General features: G+C 37.0%; 1 protein-coding gene across 1 annotated transcript in view; it reads right to left on the bottom strand.

The window, feature by feature from the left end:
* The window catches only part of RLF (RLF zinc finger), an 86109-nt gene that overhangs the window by 13561 nt on the left and 56378 nt on the right, over window positions 1-16170 (bottom strand). The window contains exon 6 of the mRNA XM_026516567.4: window positions 8039-8175. Coding sequence (XP_026372352.2) covers window positions 8039-8175 — 137 coding nt within the window. The remainder of the gene's footprint in view (window positions 1-8038; window positions 8176-16170) is intronic.

Here is a 16170-nt window from a genome sequence, read left to right as displayed (position 1 = left end):
CAAAAAATCATGTATTTTGTTTTTATACATATTTACACAATTAGAATTCAATAATTTAGAACTGCTATTACCCACCCAAATACATAAACTTGCCTGAATGAAACCAAAACAAACAGTATATTATTCTTGAAAATGCCACGATGCCATCCATTCAAATCTGCACACTGGAAAACTGAAACCACCAATAAATAGTAACTCAGAGCCTGCTGGATCATACATGCAGCACTAGGAAGGACAAACACTTCTTCAATTACTACAATGACATGATTTTTAAAAATGGACAGCCATTAAAGAATATACTGAAAATGATTCCACCGTATGGATGCTTCCAATGTTCAGATAATTTATTAACCCAATGCCTCAAATTAGCCCCATGCCACCTCAAGTCAACAGATTATATAAAAATTCATAATAACTGGAAAGGAAATTTAGTTATATTAGTAGGGGGGAACACATTTTGGCAGAGATCTAGCTACCAAGCAAGAACTTTAAACTACACTGTATTACGGCATAGCAGGAAGCCTGTGGAGTCCAGCTAATATGTCATACTGATATCCAGAATTTAGGCATTTTGGGAATGAGGCAAAGAAAACTTTGTGGAATTAAGGAGTGACCATTCCTAAAGGTGGCTCCTGCAAATATAGTAGCTGATTCTCATGACTTTTTTTTTTCTTTTTATTTCCAACAAAACTGGGTTAAATAAAACATATATGGACATCTGGTCTTTGAAAGACACTGAGGGCAACATACATGTCGATCCTGGTGTATCACAGTCTAGGCATGAAAGGAGTCTAGGAGAGAACAGGCATGAAATTACATCTGAAGAACACAAATGTACAACATACAGGATTTAAACTCAGTTCTAAGAAAGCAAAGGTCAACCTATCAAATACCTGCTGAAAGCTTTGTGTGGTTATTTTAAAAGTAGCAGTAGTAAAAATAAAATAAGATGAAAACAGAGTGGGAGGCAAACCATAAGAGACTCTTAACTATAGGGAACAAAGAGAGGGTCGCTGGAAGGGGGGGTGGGGGAATGGGGTAATTAATGATGGGCATTAAGGCAGGCACTTAATGTAAGTAAGGACTGGGTGTTATATGCAACTGATGAATCACTAAATTCTACCCCTGAAACATATTAATATACTATATGTTAACTAACTTGAATTTAAATAAAAATAAAAAATAAAAGTAGTGGTAATTACACATCTGTATGTACACTGTCCCATTCAAAAATGGTTATCTTTATCATTTTCGTGGCTACTCTAATATCACCACTGCAGACATCTATAGGAAACTCATTTCTCCAGCACATCTTTGATTTTTGCAGAGAGCCAAACTCATTTGGGGCCGTGGTAATGAATAAGCTAAGCGTATACCTTTTGAGATAATTATGAACATAGTGACTGCTATAAGTAATATATTTTATTGTGGTTTGTAAATATCTCTGAAGGAAGTCTCTTTTTACGATTTTATTTGAGAGAGAGAGAGAGAGAGAGAGAGAGAGAGAGAGAATGAATGGGGGAGGGAAAGGGAGAAGCAGACCCTCCACTGAGTAGGGAGCCTGATGCGGGGCTCAATCCCAGGACCCTGAGATCATGACCTCAGCCAAAGGCAGACGCTTAACCAACTGAGACACCCAGGCGCCTCTCTGAAGGAAATTTCTAAGAAAATAAAAAAATATTTTGGGTGATAGTTACATAGTTTATGCACTTCAAATATTATCTTCTATGGTGATCACGTTTAAGAATGATACTTCCAATAAATAAATTCTAGTATATATTTTTTTAAAGACTTTATTTATTTATTTGAGAGAGAGAGTGTAAGAGAGCACAAGCAAGGGAGAAGCAGGATTCCTGTTGAGCAGGGAGCCTGACATGGGGCTCAATCCCAGGACCCTGCGATCATGACCTGAGCTGAAGGCAGGCAGACATGCATACACACATTTATTTATTTCTAGATTTTATTAATTTATTTGTGAGAGAGTGAGAGAGAGAGTGGGGGGAAGGGGCAGGGGGAGAGGGAGAAGCAGGTGAGCCCAACACAGGGCTTGATCCCAGGACCCTGAAATCATGAACTGAACCGAAGGCAGACACTTAACTGACTGAACCACCCAGGTGCCCCTGGTATATGTTTTTAAAAATAAGTGACTGATTTTGTCAGATTCCAACTTTGTCACATTTTTAAAAATATCTATTATAAAACATACCACTTAATTTTTAAAAAATTTCTTTTCTGGACAAATATTCCATACAGCCCACTATCTTCAACACAGGAAATTTCTAGCACAACAAAAGAATCTATCCTATTTATTTGAACAGAATTCCTGAGTTTCATTTTCTTTAGTAAAATTCACTGTTTTATGTTACAGTTATTCTAATTCTAATATCCCAATAGCAAAACAAATACACACCTATGAAAACAACAGAAGGGTAAAAAAAAAATGTTTCCAAATTTGAAAATTTTAGATCCTATTTCTCTTTGAATTGCTTGGAAGAAGCTTACTTTTAACAAAGTGTGAAGTGACTTAATATTTTCTTTCCTCTACTCATTATAGCTCCTCAGGAGGCCAACAAGAGGGAAATCCCTGTTAATCCCTTCCTGCTGCAGGGGAGCAGCATTAATCCTAGAGCAAGTAACATCCTTGGAAGGGCTAATGTGGCTGAGTGAAGAAAGGAAGAAAAAAGAAAGTTATGGGTCACTCTAAAAGGGAAGCTCTATCAGGAATATTAAAAGAACTGGTGACTATACTTTTAAAATTATTTTGTAATCAAGAAAACTCTCAAATAAGCAACCCAAACTTACACCTAAAGGAGCTAAAAAAAAGAATCGAGACCAAAGCCAGTAGACAGAAGGAAATAAAAAAGATCTGAGAAGAAATAAATGAAAAAGAAATTAAAGAATATAGAACAGATCAATGAAACCAGGAGCTGGTTCTTTAAAAAGATCAACAAAATTGATAAACCTTTAGCCAGACTCATTTAAAAAGGGGAGGGGGTGTGCAAGTAAATAAATCAATGAAAGAGAAATAATAACTGACACCACAGAAATACTAAGGATTACAAAAGAATATTATGAAAAATTATATGTCAATATATTTGACAACCTAGAAGAAATGGATAAATTCCTAGAAATGTACAGCCTTCTAAAACTGGATCAGGAATAAGAAGAGAATGTGAACAGACCAACTACTAGCAGTGAGACTGAATCAGTAATCAAGTAACCCCAACAAACAAAGTCCAAGACCAGATGGCTGCACAGGTGAAATGCCAAACATTTAAAACGTATTCTTCTCAAACTATTCTAAAAAACAGAAGAGGATGGAAAGATTACAAATCCATTCTACGAGGCAGGCCAGGATTACCTCAACACCAAAACCAGGTAAAGACATTATACAAAAAGAAAAATACAGGACGGTATCTCTGATGAACATGGATGCAAATTCGACAAAATATTAGCAACCAAATTCAACAATACATAAAAAAAATTACTCACCATGATCAAGTGGTATTTATTCCAGGGATGCAAGGTGATTCAATATTCACAAATCAATCAACACGATATGTCACAATAAGAGGAAGGGTAATAACCATAACATCATCTCAACAGAAGCAGAAAAAGCAAGTGACAAAGTAGAACAACCATTCATGATAAACACTCTCAACAAAGTGGGTTTAGTGGGAACACACCTCAACATAATGAAAGCCATATATGAAAAACCCACAGCAGACACCATACTCAATGATGAAAAACAGAGCTTCTCCTCTAAGATCAGGAACAAGACAAGGATGTCCACTCTCACCACTTCTATGCAATACAGTACTGGGAGTTCTAGCCACAGCAATCAGACAACAAAAGGAAATAAAAGGCATCCAAATCGGTAAGGAGGAAGTGAAACTTTCACTACTTACAAATGACATAATACTGTATATAGAAAACCCTAAAGACTCCACTAAAAAACTATCAGAACTGATAAATGAACTCAGTAAAGTTGCAGGATACAAAATTAATATACATAAATCTGTTGCATTTCTATACATTAATAAAGTAGTAGAAAGAAAAATTAAGAAAACAATCCCGTTTAACAGTTGCACCAAAAAGAATAAAATACCTAAGAATAAATTTAACCAAGGAAGTAAAAGACCTGTACTCTAAAAACTATAAAACACTGATGAAAGAAATTGAAGATGAAACAAACAAATGGAAAGATTTCATGCTTATGAGTTGGGAAAACCAATTATTGTTAAAATGTCCACACTACCTGGGGCACCTCGGTGGCTCAGTTAGTTAAGCGTCTGACTCATGACTTTGGCTCAGGTCATGATCTCAGGGTTCTGAGACTGAGCCCTCTGTCGGGCTCTGCGCTGGGTGTGGAGTCTGCTTGAGATCCTCTCTCCCTCTCCCTCCCCCCTTTCCCACTCTCTTAAAAAAAAAAAAGAAAGAAAAAGTTCACACTATCCAAAGCAATTTACACATTCAGTGCAATCCCTATTAAAATACTGATAGCATTTTTCACAGAACTAGAACAAATAATCCTAAAATTTGCATAGAACCACAAAAGACCACAAATAGCTAAAGCAGTCTTGATAAACAGGAACATAGCTGGAGGTATCACAACCCCAGATTTCAAGATCATACTATAAAGCTATAATAATCAAAACTGTATGATATTGGCATAAAAACTAACACTCAGATCAATGGAACAGAATAAAGAACCCAGAAATAAACTCACACTTTTATGGTCAATTAATCTACAACAAAGGAGGCAAGAATATACACTAGGAAGAAGACAATCTCTTCAACAAATGGCGTTGGGAAAACCAGACAGCTACATACAAAAGAATGAAACTGGACCACTTTCTTAGACCATACACAAAAATAAGCTCGAACTGGATTAAAGACCTAAATGTGAGATCTGAAACCATAAAATTCCTAGAAGGAAACATAGGCAGTAATCTCTTTGATATCAGCCACAGAAACATTTTTCTAGATATGTCTCCTTTGGTAAGGGAAACAAAAACAAAATTGAACTATTGAGACTATACCAAAATAAAAACCCTTGCACAGTAAAGGAAACCATCAACAAAATGAAAGGACAAGCTACTGAATGGGAGAAGATATTTAAGGAAATTATACAATGAAACACACACAAAAACAAATAACCAATTAAAAAATGGGCAGAGGGGATGCCTGGGTGGCTCAGTCCGTTAGGCATCTGCCTTTGGCTCAGCTCATAATCCCAGAGTCCTGGGATTGAGTCCCACATCAGGCTCCTTGCTCAGTGAAGAGCCTGCTTTTCCCTCTGCCTGCCCCTCCCCCTGCTCCCTCTCTTTCTCTCTCTATATCTCTGACACGTAAATGAATAAAATCTTTTAAAAAAAAATAGGCAGAGGACACAAAAGGACATTTTTCCAAAGACATTCAGATGACCAACAGACACACTGAAAGTATGTTCAACATCACTAATCATCAGGGAAATGCAAATCAAAACCACAATGAGGGGCGCCTGGGTGGCTCAGTCAGTTGAGTTCCAACTCTTGGTTTCAGCTCAGGTCATGATCTTAGGGTCATAAGCTGGAGCCCAACACTGGGCACCATGCTGGGTGTGGAGCCTGCTTAAGGATCTCTCTCTCTCCCCTGCCCCTCCCCTTCACTTGAGTGTTCTCTCTCTTAAAAAAAAAAAAAAAATTAACAAGACAAAACAAACCCCACAATGAGATATCACCTCACATCTGTCAGAATGGCCAAAATAAAAAACACAAGAAATAACAAGTATTGGCCAGGATGTAGAGAAAAGGAAACTTCATGTACTTTTGGTCGGAATGTAGGCTGGTGCGACCACTCCGGAAAACAGTATGAAGGTTCCTCAAAAAATTAAAAATAGAATTACCATATGACCCAGTAGTTCCACTACTAGGTATTTACCCAAAAAACACAAAAACACTAATTCAAAAAGATATGTGCACCTCTATGTTTATTACAGCATTATTTACCATAGCCAAGACACGGAGGCAGCCCAAGTGTCATTTTATCAGACGAATGTATAAAAAAGATGTGATTGATATATCTATCATATATATATGATATACATAACTCAGTGATAACAAAGAATGGGATTTTGTCATTTGTAACAACATGGATGGATCTAGAGGGTATAATGCTAAGTGAAATAAATCAGGCAGAGAAAGACAAATACCATATGATTTAACTCATGTGGAATTTAAGAAACAAAAATGAACAAAGAAAAAAAAGGCAAAAAAAAAGAAAAAAGAGGCAAATGAAAAAACACTCTTAAATACAGAAGACAAACTGGTAGTCACCACAGGGGAAGTGAGGGGGGGTTGGGTGAAACAGATGAAGGGGATTAAGAATATACTTATTATGATGAGCACTGAGTAATGTATAGAATTGTTGAATTATTATATTGTACGTCTGACATTAAAAAAAAAATCTCCGTAACCTATAACACATCCCATATGTGATTTAATAACATTTCTCTGCCCTGAAAATCTAGCTATCATTAGCAGATACTTTTTCATTATAGGCAAAGAAATTAACTGTTAACAAGAAAAACTGGGGTTTGTTCCTCAAGAAGTACACCTGCTTTACTGAGGCTAAAATCTCTAATCTGTAATGTATGAAAAAAAACCTCCTCTACTTAATTTAATGATCAAAACCCTCATTGCTACTTAATTCTTTTTATTTGTAAAAATAAATTGTACCTCTTTTTTAGTTTCTTAACAAAATGCCCATAATGATTATTACAAAATATATTTAACTCCCTATTCTGCTATAGTCTTTCTCATGGAGATATAAATAACTCTGGCACAGTGGACTCAGCGGTAGAAGACTACAATCTGAAGTCTGGCCCTGTGCCAAGAAAACAACCATAAAAGAAAAGCAATGGATTAGCAGTCAGAAATCCTGGATGTGAATCTTCGCTCTATCACTTTAGCCTTAAGACCCTGGGGAATCGTAAGACTTCTCGGATTCCTCTATCCTCCACTGCCTCATCTGCACAATGATAATTATGAGGATTAGGTAAGATAATTTATAGTAAACAATACAGTAAATAAAAAGAAATATAGTAGCATACAATGCTAGTAACAATACAATTGTACAAACACATACAGAAGCTCCAAAAGGAGATCAATGAAGGTTAAAGTACAGGAAAGGCTTTACTGGGTTTTCCTATAATCAAAATGCTCATTTTCAACTTCAAGCCATCCTTGGGTTCTAAAATGCTCAAGGTTTCTCCTAACAAAATCATGCAAATTCAACCCATCCTTTGAATTAAAGCTCTGATAACACCTCCTCCTTGACACCTTTCTTAAACATACAGTGAGAGCACCTTTCTCTAAAATCCCATAGCATTATCCATACTACTACTATGATATTTATTGACAGTCTTACATTCTAGAGGTTTCCTGTGTACCAGGTCTGTGCCTTTGGCCTAAGTAGATTCCATACAGTTAGAATGAAAGAACCGTGGGCTACACTTACTGTTTCCTTTTTAGTAACTAAGTACTCTGTAGGCAAATAAGATATAAACTGAATTAAAACTAAAATAGCGCAATTCTGCTATATAGTACTAAAGTTGCAAGAGATTACTACTCAAATGGATTTCCTTCTCTAGTGAAAGGTTGACCTAGAAACCTACATAATTAGTGGGTTTCCATATAAGAAGGGGAAAATGACTACCAGAAGATATAATAAGTGTAAAGGAAAACGACATAACACCAATTTGTTTCACGTTGCCACAATTTTATCTTCAAAGACAAAATATAGTAAAGTTAACAGACAACCCTCTATAAGATGATTAAGAGGAGCCCAACTTTTACCTTCTCTTTATTTCTGGACTCTTCTGGGAAAAGATTAAACCAGTAATATTTTTAATTAAATGGTTTAGCTTCTAAGCAAGATTTACTTCACATGTCATCAGTTGGGCTTTAAATTTGAAGTAAGCCAATGCTTTACATAAACTCTAAATGCCACACTCTGTGCTGAACAAATAAAGAAAATAAAAAGTAAATATACTTACCAAGAACAATATACACTTGCAGTTTGGAGCTGCTGGGTAAGGTAAGTCGTACAAAGAACAAATGCTGTGTTATCCTGACCCTCGGATTCCAGATTACATATGATGTCTAGTATTTCCTTGCAGTCGACCTTAGCAATCTATCAAAAATGAGAAGATGGAGTCAAAAAGAAAATGGTGATTTTCCTGTAAATTTTGTTATGCAGTATGAAGGTTCTTTTAATGTTTTCTATCTTTGACAATTGATGAGGCAATTAAAAGGATATAATTTTCTTCTATTAACTCATGGCTGAGTCTTCTGGAATATTTCATATAAGAAAATACTAAAGAGAAGAGACTAGACACTATAAGGAAGTTCCACTGCAGTCCCAATGCAGATAAAAACATTTTTGTACAGTTAAAAAAATATTATTCATGGGGCGCCTGACTGGCTCAGTTGGTACAGCATCCAACTCTTGAGCTCAGGTTTCTGAGTTCAAGCCCCACAATAGGTGTGGAGCCTACCTAAAAAAAAAAAAAACATTCATGAACACTGCTACCATATAAATAAGTCAAATTATACATAATAACTTCAGATTATTTTCACCTGAAGTACCATCATCTTTTTTTTATTTAAAAATTTTTATTTTTAAATAATCTCCACACTTAATGTGGGGCTTGAACTCACGATCCCAAGATCAAGAGCCGAATTCTCCTACAACTGAGCCAGCCAGGCACCCCTATTTCTCTTTCATTTTATTCAAGTCACTCTAGTTACAGATAGAAAATACAAGACTTACCCTTACTGCCAGTAAGGCTAAAGGAGGCTGGTTAAAAATGTTTTTAATTCAAATGCTGGTAACATATCACTTTCTCACAGAGTTAAGAAAAAAAGGCTCTGGTGTAAGTGAATTTTCCAACAGTTAAAACACTTAGAGTACATCTTTTTCATTTATGCTATTTATAGAAATCTTTTTTTTTTTTAAGATTTTATTTATTTATTCGACAGAGATAGAGATAGCCAGCGAGAGAGGGAACACAAGCAGGGGGAGTGGCAGAGGAAGAAGCAGGCTCCCTGTGGAGGAGCCTGATGTGGGGCTCGATCCCATAACGCCGGGATCACGCCCTGAGCCGAAGGCAGACGCTCAACCGCTGTGCCACCCAGGCGCCCCTATTTATAGAAATCTTAAAACCACCTCCGGCAAAACAGAATTTTCTGGGGCTCTCTTTACATACTAATAAAACAGGAGAATAAGACTTCTAAAGACTCTTTCTCAACTCTATTTTATCACTTCCCTATCTTAATAAAGAAGATGAAGGATAATGATAATCTCTCTGTCATTTGTCTATGTCTCAGCATTATAAATGTTAATTATACCAGACACCAAATGTACAAAACAATGTTAAACTTCAGGATAAACGAAGCACATATCAGGGCAAATAAAGTATATCAGAGTTAGCTCATCTCTTCCAAAGTGCAATGCAATTCCAACAGGTGGTTCTAAGTCTCTAATTTTAGTCATACCCTCAGGTAGGCATAGAAAGGCTTCTTTCAAAGTTTAGCTCAAATGCCATTTTCTCATAGAATCTTCTCACTTCTAAGACCACTTCAGAATCCCCACCAAAAATTCTGTTCTCATCAATTAAAAAAAAAACAAAAACCAAAAAACAACTCCTCTAAAAGTCAACTATACTTCAATTAAAAAAAGGACAAACCCACATACAAAAACTCTGCTCTTAATTCTTCCTATGTAACATCTATCACAACTGCAATTCAATCATTAGATGAAGAACTTACTAGCATTTCTCTTCTCTGCTAGAATGTAAAATCAATGAGGTCAGGGGCTATCAATACCTTGCTCAAAACTCAGCACCTAATGGTGTCTGAAACACGTAAGAGTGATGGGGCGCCTGGGTGGCTCAGTTGTTAAGCGTCTGCCTTCAGCTCAGGTCATGACTGGGATCGAGCCCCACATCGGGCTCCCTGCTCAGCAGGAAGCCTGCTTCTCCCTCTCCTACTCCCCCTGCTTGTGTTCCCTCTCTCGCGGCCTCTCTCTCAAATAAATAAATATCTTAAAAAAAAAAAAAGAGTGAGTAGGTGTTGATGAATGGAGTAAATGAATCAAATTTAAACACGGTGAAAAATTCGTGTTTACAAAGTGACCCTCATACGATTCTGTTTTCTAATGTTTTCAAAGACAATGCAATGATGTAATAAGCCGTACAGTATGGTAGTTAAAAGCAATTATTCTAAAACCAGATTGTGTATATTCAACTCTATAGCTGCTAGCTGTGTGACCCTGAATAAGTCATGTAACTTCTCAGTAACTCTATGTATCAGTTTCCTCATCTGTAAAATGGAAATAATAGGACTTCCCTCATGGAGTTATTATAAGAATGTAATATGTTTCATTTAGTACAGCATAGTGACTATAGTTAATATTGTACTGCATATCTGAAAGTTGTTAGGAGAATAGATTGTAGAAGTTCTCATCACAAGAAAAAAAATGTGTGACTATGTATGGTGACAGACATCAACTAGAATTATTTTGGTTACCATTTCACAACATATACAAATATCAAATATTATGTTGTACACCTGAAATAATACAATGTTAATATGTTGATTATACATCAATAAAAATGTGGTATCTGTGCCTATTAAAGTCACAGCTAAGTCTTAAAAAATATGTTCTATCATTAGCCATCAAGGAAATTCAAATCAAAACCACACTGAGATACCACCTTACGCCAGTTAGAATGGCAAAAATAGACAAGGCAAGAGACAACAATTGTTGGAGAGGATGTGGAGAAAGGGGATCCCTCGTACATTGTTGGTGGGAATGCAAGTTGGTACAGCCACTCTGGAAAACAGTGTGGCGGTCCCTTAAAAAGTTAAAAATTCAGCTACCCTATGATCCAGCCATTGCACTACTGGGTGTTTACCCCAAAGATACAGACGTAGTGAAGAGAAGGGCCATATGCACCCCAATGTTCATAGTAGCAATGTCCACAATAGCTAAATCATGGAAGGAGCCGAGATGCCCTTCAACAGATGACTGGATTAAGAAGTTGTGGTCCATATATACAATGGAATATTACTCAGCTATCAGAAAGAACGAGTTCTCAACATTTGCTACAACATGGATGGCACTGGAGGAGATAATGCTAACTGAAATAAGTCAAGCAGAGAAAGACAACTATCATATGATTTCTCTCATCTATGGAACATAAGAACTAGGATGATCGGTAGGGGAAGAAAGGGATAAAGAAAAGGGGGTAATCAGAAGGGGGAATGAAACATGAGAGACTATGGACTATGAGAAACAAACTGAGGACCTCAGAGGGGAGGGGGGTGGGGGAATGGGATAGACCGGTGATGGGTAGTAAGGAGGGCACGTATTGCATGGTGCACTGGATGTTATACACAACTAATGAATCATCGAGCCTTACATCGGAAACCGGGGATGTACTGTATGGTGACTAACATAATAAAAAATCATTAAAAAAAAAATATGTTCTAACAGGAATTGGCTAATAGAGAGCATGTTAAAAGAGCTGTTAAAAACTGTTTTCATGAATCATATAAATTTTAAAAATAAGAAAAAGAAAGTAAACCTTAAGAATACTAGAAAGCATTTCAAAAGATCACTCTCAGATGCAAGATCACACTTGATGCAAATTTCTATCTAAGGAGTACTGGGAGGTAAAGTTAAGTTGTTAAAGCCTAAAACATAAAGTTAAATTCAGTTTTCAGGTAAGGGGGGGAAAAAGACCTCATCATATTTAATGAAGATGGAATTTTACTGATGCCCTAAACAACCATAATCTCATTCACAGCTAAATATATCAGAAAGGTCATTCAAAGACAAAAGGCCCACCCCAGGGAGTTTAAAACTGACGTGACTGAGGGACCAAAATGAGAATTCCACAGCAAGTGAAAACAGCTGTTCCAGAGCAGCCATCTACCATCCAGGCCATGTTCAAGCTCCTGTCCAAAACCAAGAATTCTAAAATTTGATTCTGCAATGAAACAGCAATATCACATCTCTACATGAGAAATAACATAAAAAACTAAGTTAGACATTTAAATTAGAATGGAAAGAACATACAACTTGCATTTCTAGAACATTTTTTTATCCTTTTCAAACAATCTGAATGAGATAATTGTATTATCTCATTTTATCAGCATGATAAATACGTAAAATTGGCAAGGCAGGCAGTATTATCTCTACTTCACAAGTAAAAGATGAGCCTAAGAAGAGACTATTTCTCATCTCCGGTCAACTGTGGCTAATAATCAAAAGAGTAAACAAAATGAAAAATGAATCTCATTTTATTCCTACAGGGAAGCTCTTATATTTTAAAGGGGTACAATTCAGAGATAGGAGCTTTCACCTTGGAACCAAAGTGGTAAGAAAAAACGGGACAAAAGTGAAGTAAACTAGAAATACAGATTTCAAGTCAAAATTCACTAACCTAAAATGATGGGGGAGGAGGAAATGATATGAAAAATCCAGATTATTTTATAAAGCATATACAGTTCTATTATTTGCATTTATTACAAATACTCTACAGATTAACATTACCCATTAGTGTATAATAAGCCTAAACAAACAGCTCTCCTCTCTCACGACAAGCCGATCCTCCCTATCCTTCAACATTTAGTGGAATCTTTTTTCGTCATGAAGTCTTCCTTAAAGATGACTCTAGTGTTCAAGATCTCTTGCCGTGCTGTGAATACACAGCATCTTATCAACATTTTTAATTGGGCTATTTTTTATTCCACTTTGGGTCAACTTTTGAACTAGTGACTCACACTGGCCTTTTTATTATTTTCTTGTTTTGAGCTTTTAACTTTAGCTCTCCAACTAGACTATGAATTCCTTGAGGACAAGAGCACGGTCTTATAAATGATATCCAAAATCCTCTGTGCACAAAATCCACAGGAAAAAAACAGCCATGTTAAAATTAAAATGTACACGTCTTTCAAAGCAGTGCTATTTACTAAGTACTGGGGATACAGGCCAGCCTGATTTTTGCCCTCATGGATCTCACAGTTGAGTCACAGATAATAATGAGAAACCAGGCAATTGCTGAGAATTACAATGTATGTTAATTGCTACAATGGGGATGTACAGAGTATTTTAAAACTACCTTTGGGGGTGCCTGGGTGGCTTAGTTGGTTAAGCGTCTGCCTTCGGCTCAGGTCATGATCTCAGGGCCCTGGGATTGAGCCCCATGTGGGGCTCCCTGCTCAGCTGGGAGCCTGCTTCTCCCTCTCCTTCTGCCCCTCCCCCCTGCTCATACGCTATGTTCGAGCTCTCTCTCTCTCTCAATAAATAAAATCTTTTAAAAAAGAAGAAAATAGGACTAGTTTATAGTGGGGTTTTTGTACAACCTTCAAATTCAAGAACCTATTTGCCTCGCACGTACTTACCAATGCTACTAACAAAGGGGCATCCTTCTAGACTTCTTTTTCACTTTAAGTAATGAAAAAAATCTTACCATTCTTACAAATGAAGAAATTGAATCCTTCAATCTGCTACCTACTCTCCCTGATTCTAAATCCTTTGAAAGCTGGTGCCCTATCTTATCTCACACTTCTATCCCACTTAGTGCCTGCTTTAGGATCTTTATGTGACATTCAGTTTTATGTAAGCATTCAGTTAACATTTTTAGTTAAAAAGAGTATTAGTACTTTGCCCCCCAAACCTGTATTTTCTTGAATACAGAGGGAAAAAAGTTATGATAAAGAAACAAAAGTAAATAAACAGGAAAATAAAAAATAGAAAAATCCAGTAAATTAAAATGACATACTTTTAACACTTCAATAGTAAGATGGTTATACTACTGGTTCCAACCTTTTCTAAAAAATACCTTAAGACCACACACTAAAAACCAAATTTATGCCATAAAATACTTTTCAGCTACTGTAAATTAAAATGAGGTCACTGACAAGCTTCTGAGAACTTCAATGAGTATCTAGGAAATACCTGCACAGGTACTGAAATAATTTTTTCATTCTTAAATATGATTCATATCCCTGTGGTTTATATTCTATAGCTATTAAGACGAGTAGGACACATGCGTCAAATAATTAAGTCTTTGTTTACTATCCATCTTGCCTAGTAGAATATATGTTCTGTAAGGGGAAAAAATTGTTTTTATTCACCACTGTATCTTTAGTGCCTACAATGGTACTAGGTACCTGGGGGAACATCAATAAATATTTGTTGTAATAAAAGATAACCACAAGATAAATAACATAGTGACCGCAGGATAAGTAAGTGGGATAGACTGAAGACAAAACTCATGTGGACGGGAGTGAGCAAAGAAGACTTCAAGGAAAACAGCCCTTGGGGTGATATCAGGGTCTAGATGTATATGGGCAGGGATGGCCAAAAAAAAAAAAAGCCAGAAAGAGCAAACTGATAAATGTGAGAGTAATCACGATACAGGAGGAGGGGAAAGGTTATGTGATGTAATTGTAAAGAATGATATTTACCACCAAAGCTGGCTAGCATTCAGTGAATAAAAGGCTGGATTAAATAAGGTTAGAGACTCCGGACAGAGTGCAGTTCCACACTAGAAGACATCTAAATAACGCCATGCCCTAGAGTTGTGTGTAGTTTCATGCTACACAAAGATAACCAGCTAAGGAGGTTAATGGAGGCTGAAATTCAATCAGCTTGCCAAGCCCTAAGTTTTGGCATGAGGCTCTTCCTCACAGAAGGGCGACCTCTGGAAGTCAACCATGTGAAAGAGGAGGTACTTTTTGCCAATTTCCATAAAGGTACCATATAGGCTAACAATAGCGGGAGACTGGAGGACATGTGATTGTTCTGTTTCTAAGGGTAGTTCTAAGGGTAGAACTGAAATGGAAGGACAGTGAGCAGAACCAGCCAAGAACTTAAAAGCACCTGAAAGACTAGTCAGGAACATTCATTCCACACCTTACGCTTTCTCAAAATCCTAACTATTCCCTCAGATTTTTCCTTACCAAAATCTGCTTCATAACAAAGTCTGATAAATTTAATGACACAAAAATATAAATCATGCATAAACACTATCAATGGCATCTGTATTTAGAAGAATCAAAACTTTCAGCATAAGGAATAAAGTGCTGTCTCTGGCTCAGGGGTGCCTGGGTGGCTCAGTCGTTAAGCATCTGCCTTTGGCTCAGGTCATGATCCCGGGGTCCTGTGATCAAGTCCCACATCAGGCTCCTTGCTCAGCGGGGAGCCTGCTTCTCCCTCTGCCTACCCTGCCCCCTGCTTGTACTCTCTCTCGGACAAATAATTACAATCTTAAAAATAAATTAAAGAAATCACAAAGGGGAAAAAGTGTTTAAGTGTGAATGGACAACTGCCCTAACTTGCTGGATCACTGTTAATTTCACGAAGAGGCTTGTGTTTTACAACTCATGGATGGGAGATGATAAAGCGTGGACCAAGGGACAGGAAGTTTGGCAGTGAGAGACCTTCTGCATAAAGTTAGAACTCCTAAAGAGCTAAAAACTCAGAGAAAGGGTGATGGCAATCTCATCCTGGGTTCTGCTGGGATAAAAAAAATATCTGAGCATTTATAACCTGTCCTTCAAACTTGGAATATGCCATACTACTACTCTGTTGTCTAAAAACCCCAAAATGAGAAAAAAAAAAAAGAAACAAAATAAAAAGAAAGTTCTGGCTGGTAACATCTCTGAATCACCTGGCAGAAGCAAAGATAAAACTGATTTATAGAGACATATGCTAACTAAGGCCTATTACAATTCTCTGAAATAAAGCACTCCTTATTCCCACCCACCCCACCAAAACTGAGTTCACAATCCCAAACTATAAAAAGTACAAATACACCAGTCATTCCAGAAAATGTCATACACAATAAGCAGAACTAGACTCCCAATAACATCACATAACAGAATGTACAACACAACACAAAGACTGAGCCCTAATCATGGACTTTGTTTTAAAAAAAAAAAAAAAAAAAAAAAGCAGAGGGATGCCTGGGTGCCTCTGTTGGTTAAAACGTCCAACTCTTGATTTCAGCTCAGGTCATGATCTCAGGGTCATGGGATCAAGCCCTGCTTCGGGATCTGCACTGGGCATGGAACCTGCTTGGAATTCTCTCTCTCCCTTTGCGCCTCCCCCCAG

This window comes from Ursus arctos, unplaced genomic scaffold (assembly GCF_023065955.2).
Source record: "Ursus arctos isolate Adak ecotype North America unplaced genomic scaffold, UrsArc2.0 scaffold_32, whole genome shotgun sequence".
Taxonomy (NCBI): domain Eukaryota; kingdom Metazoa; phylum Chordata; class Mammalia; order Carnivora; family Ursidae; genus Ursus; species Ursus arctos.
This window is presented reverse-complemented; position numbering and strand designations above follow the sequence as displayed.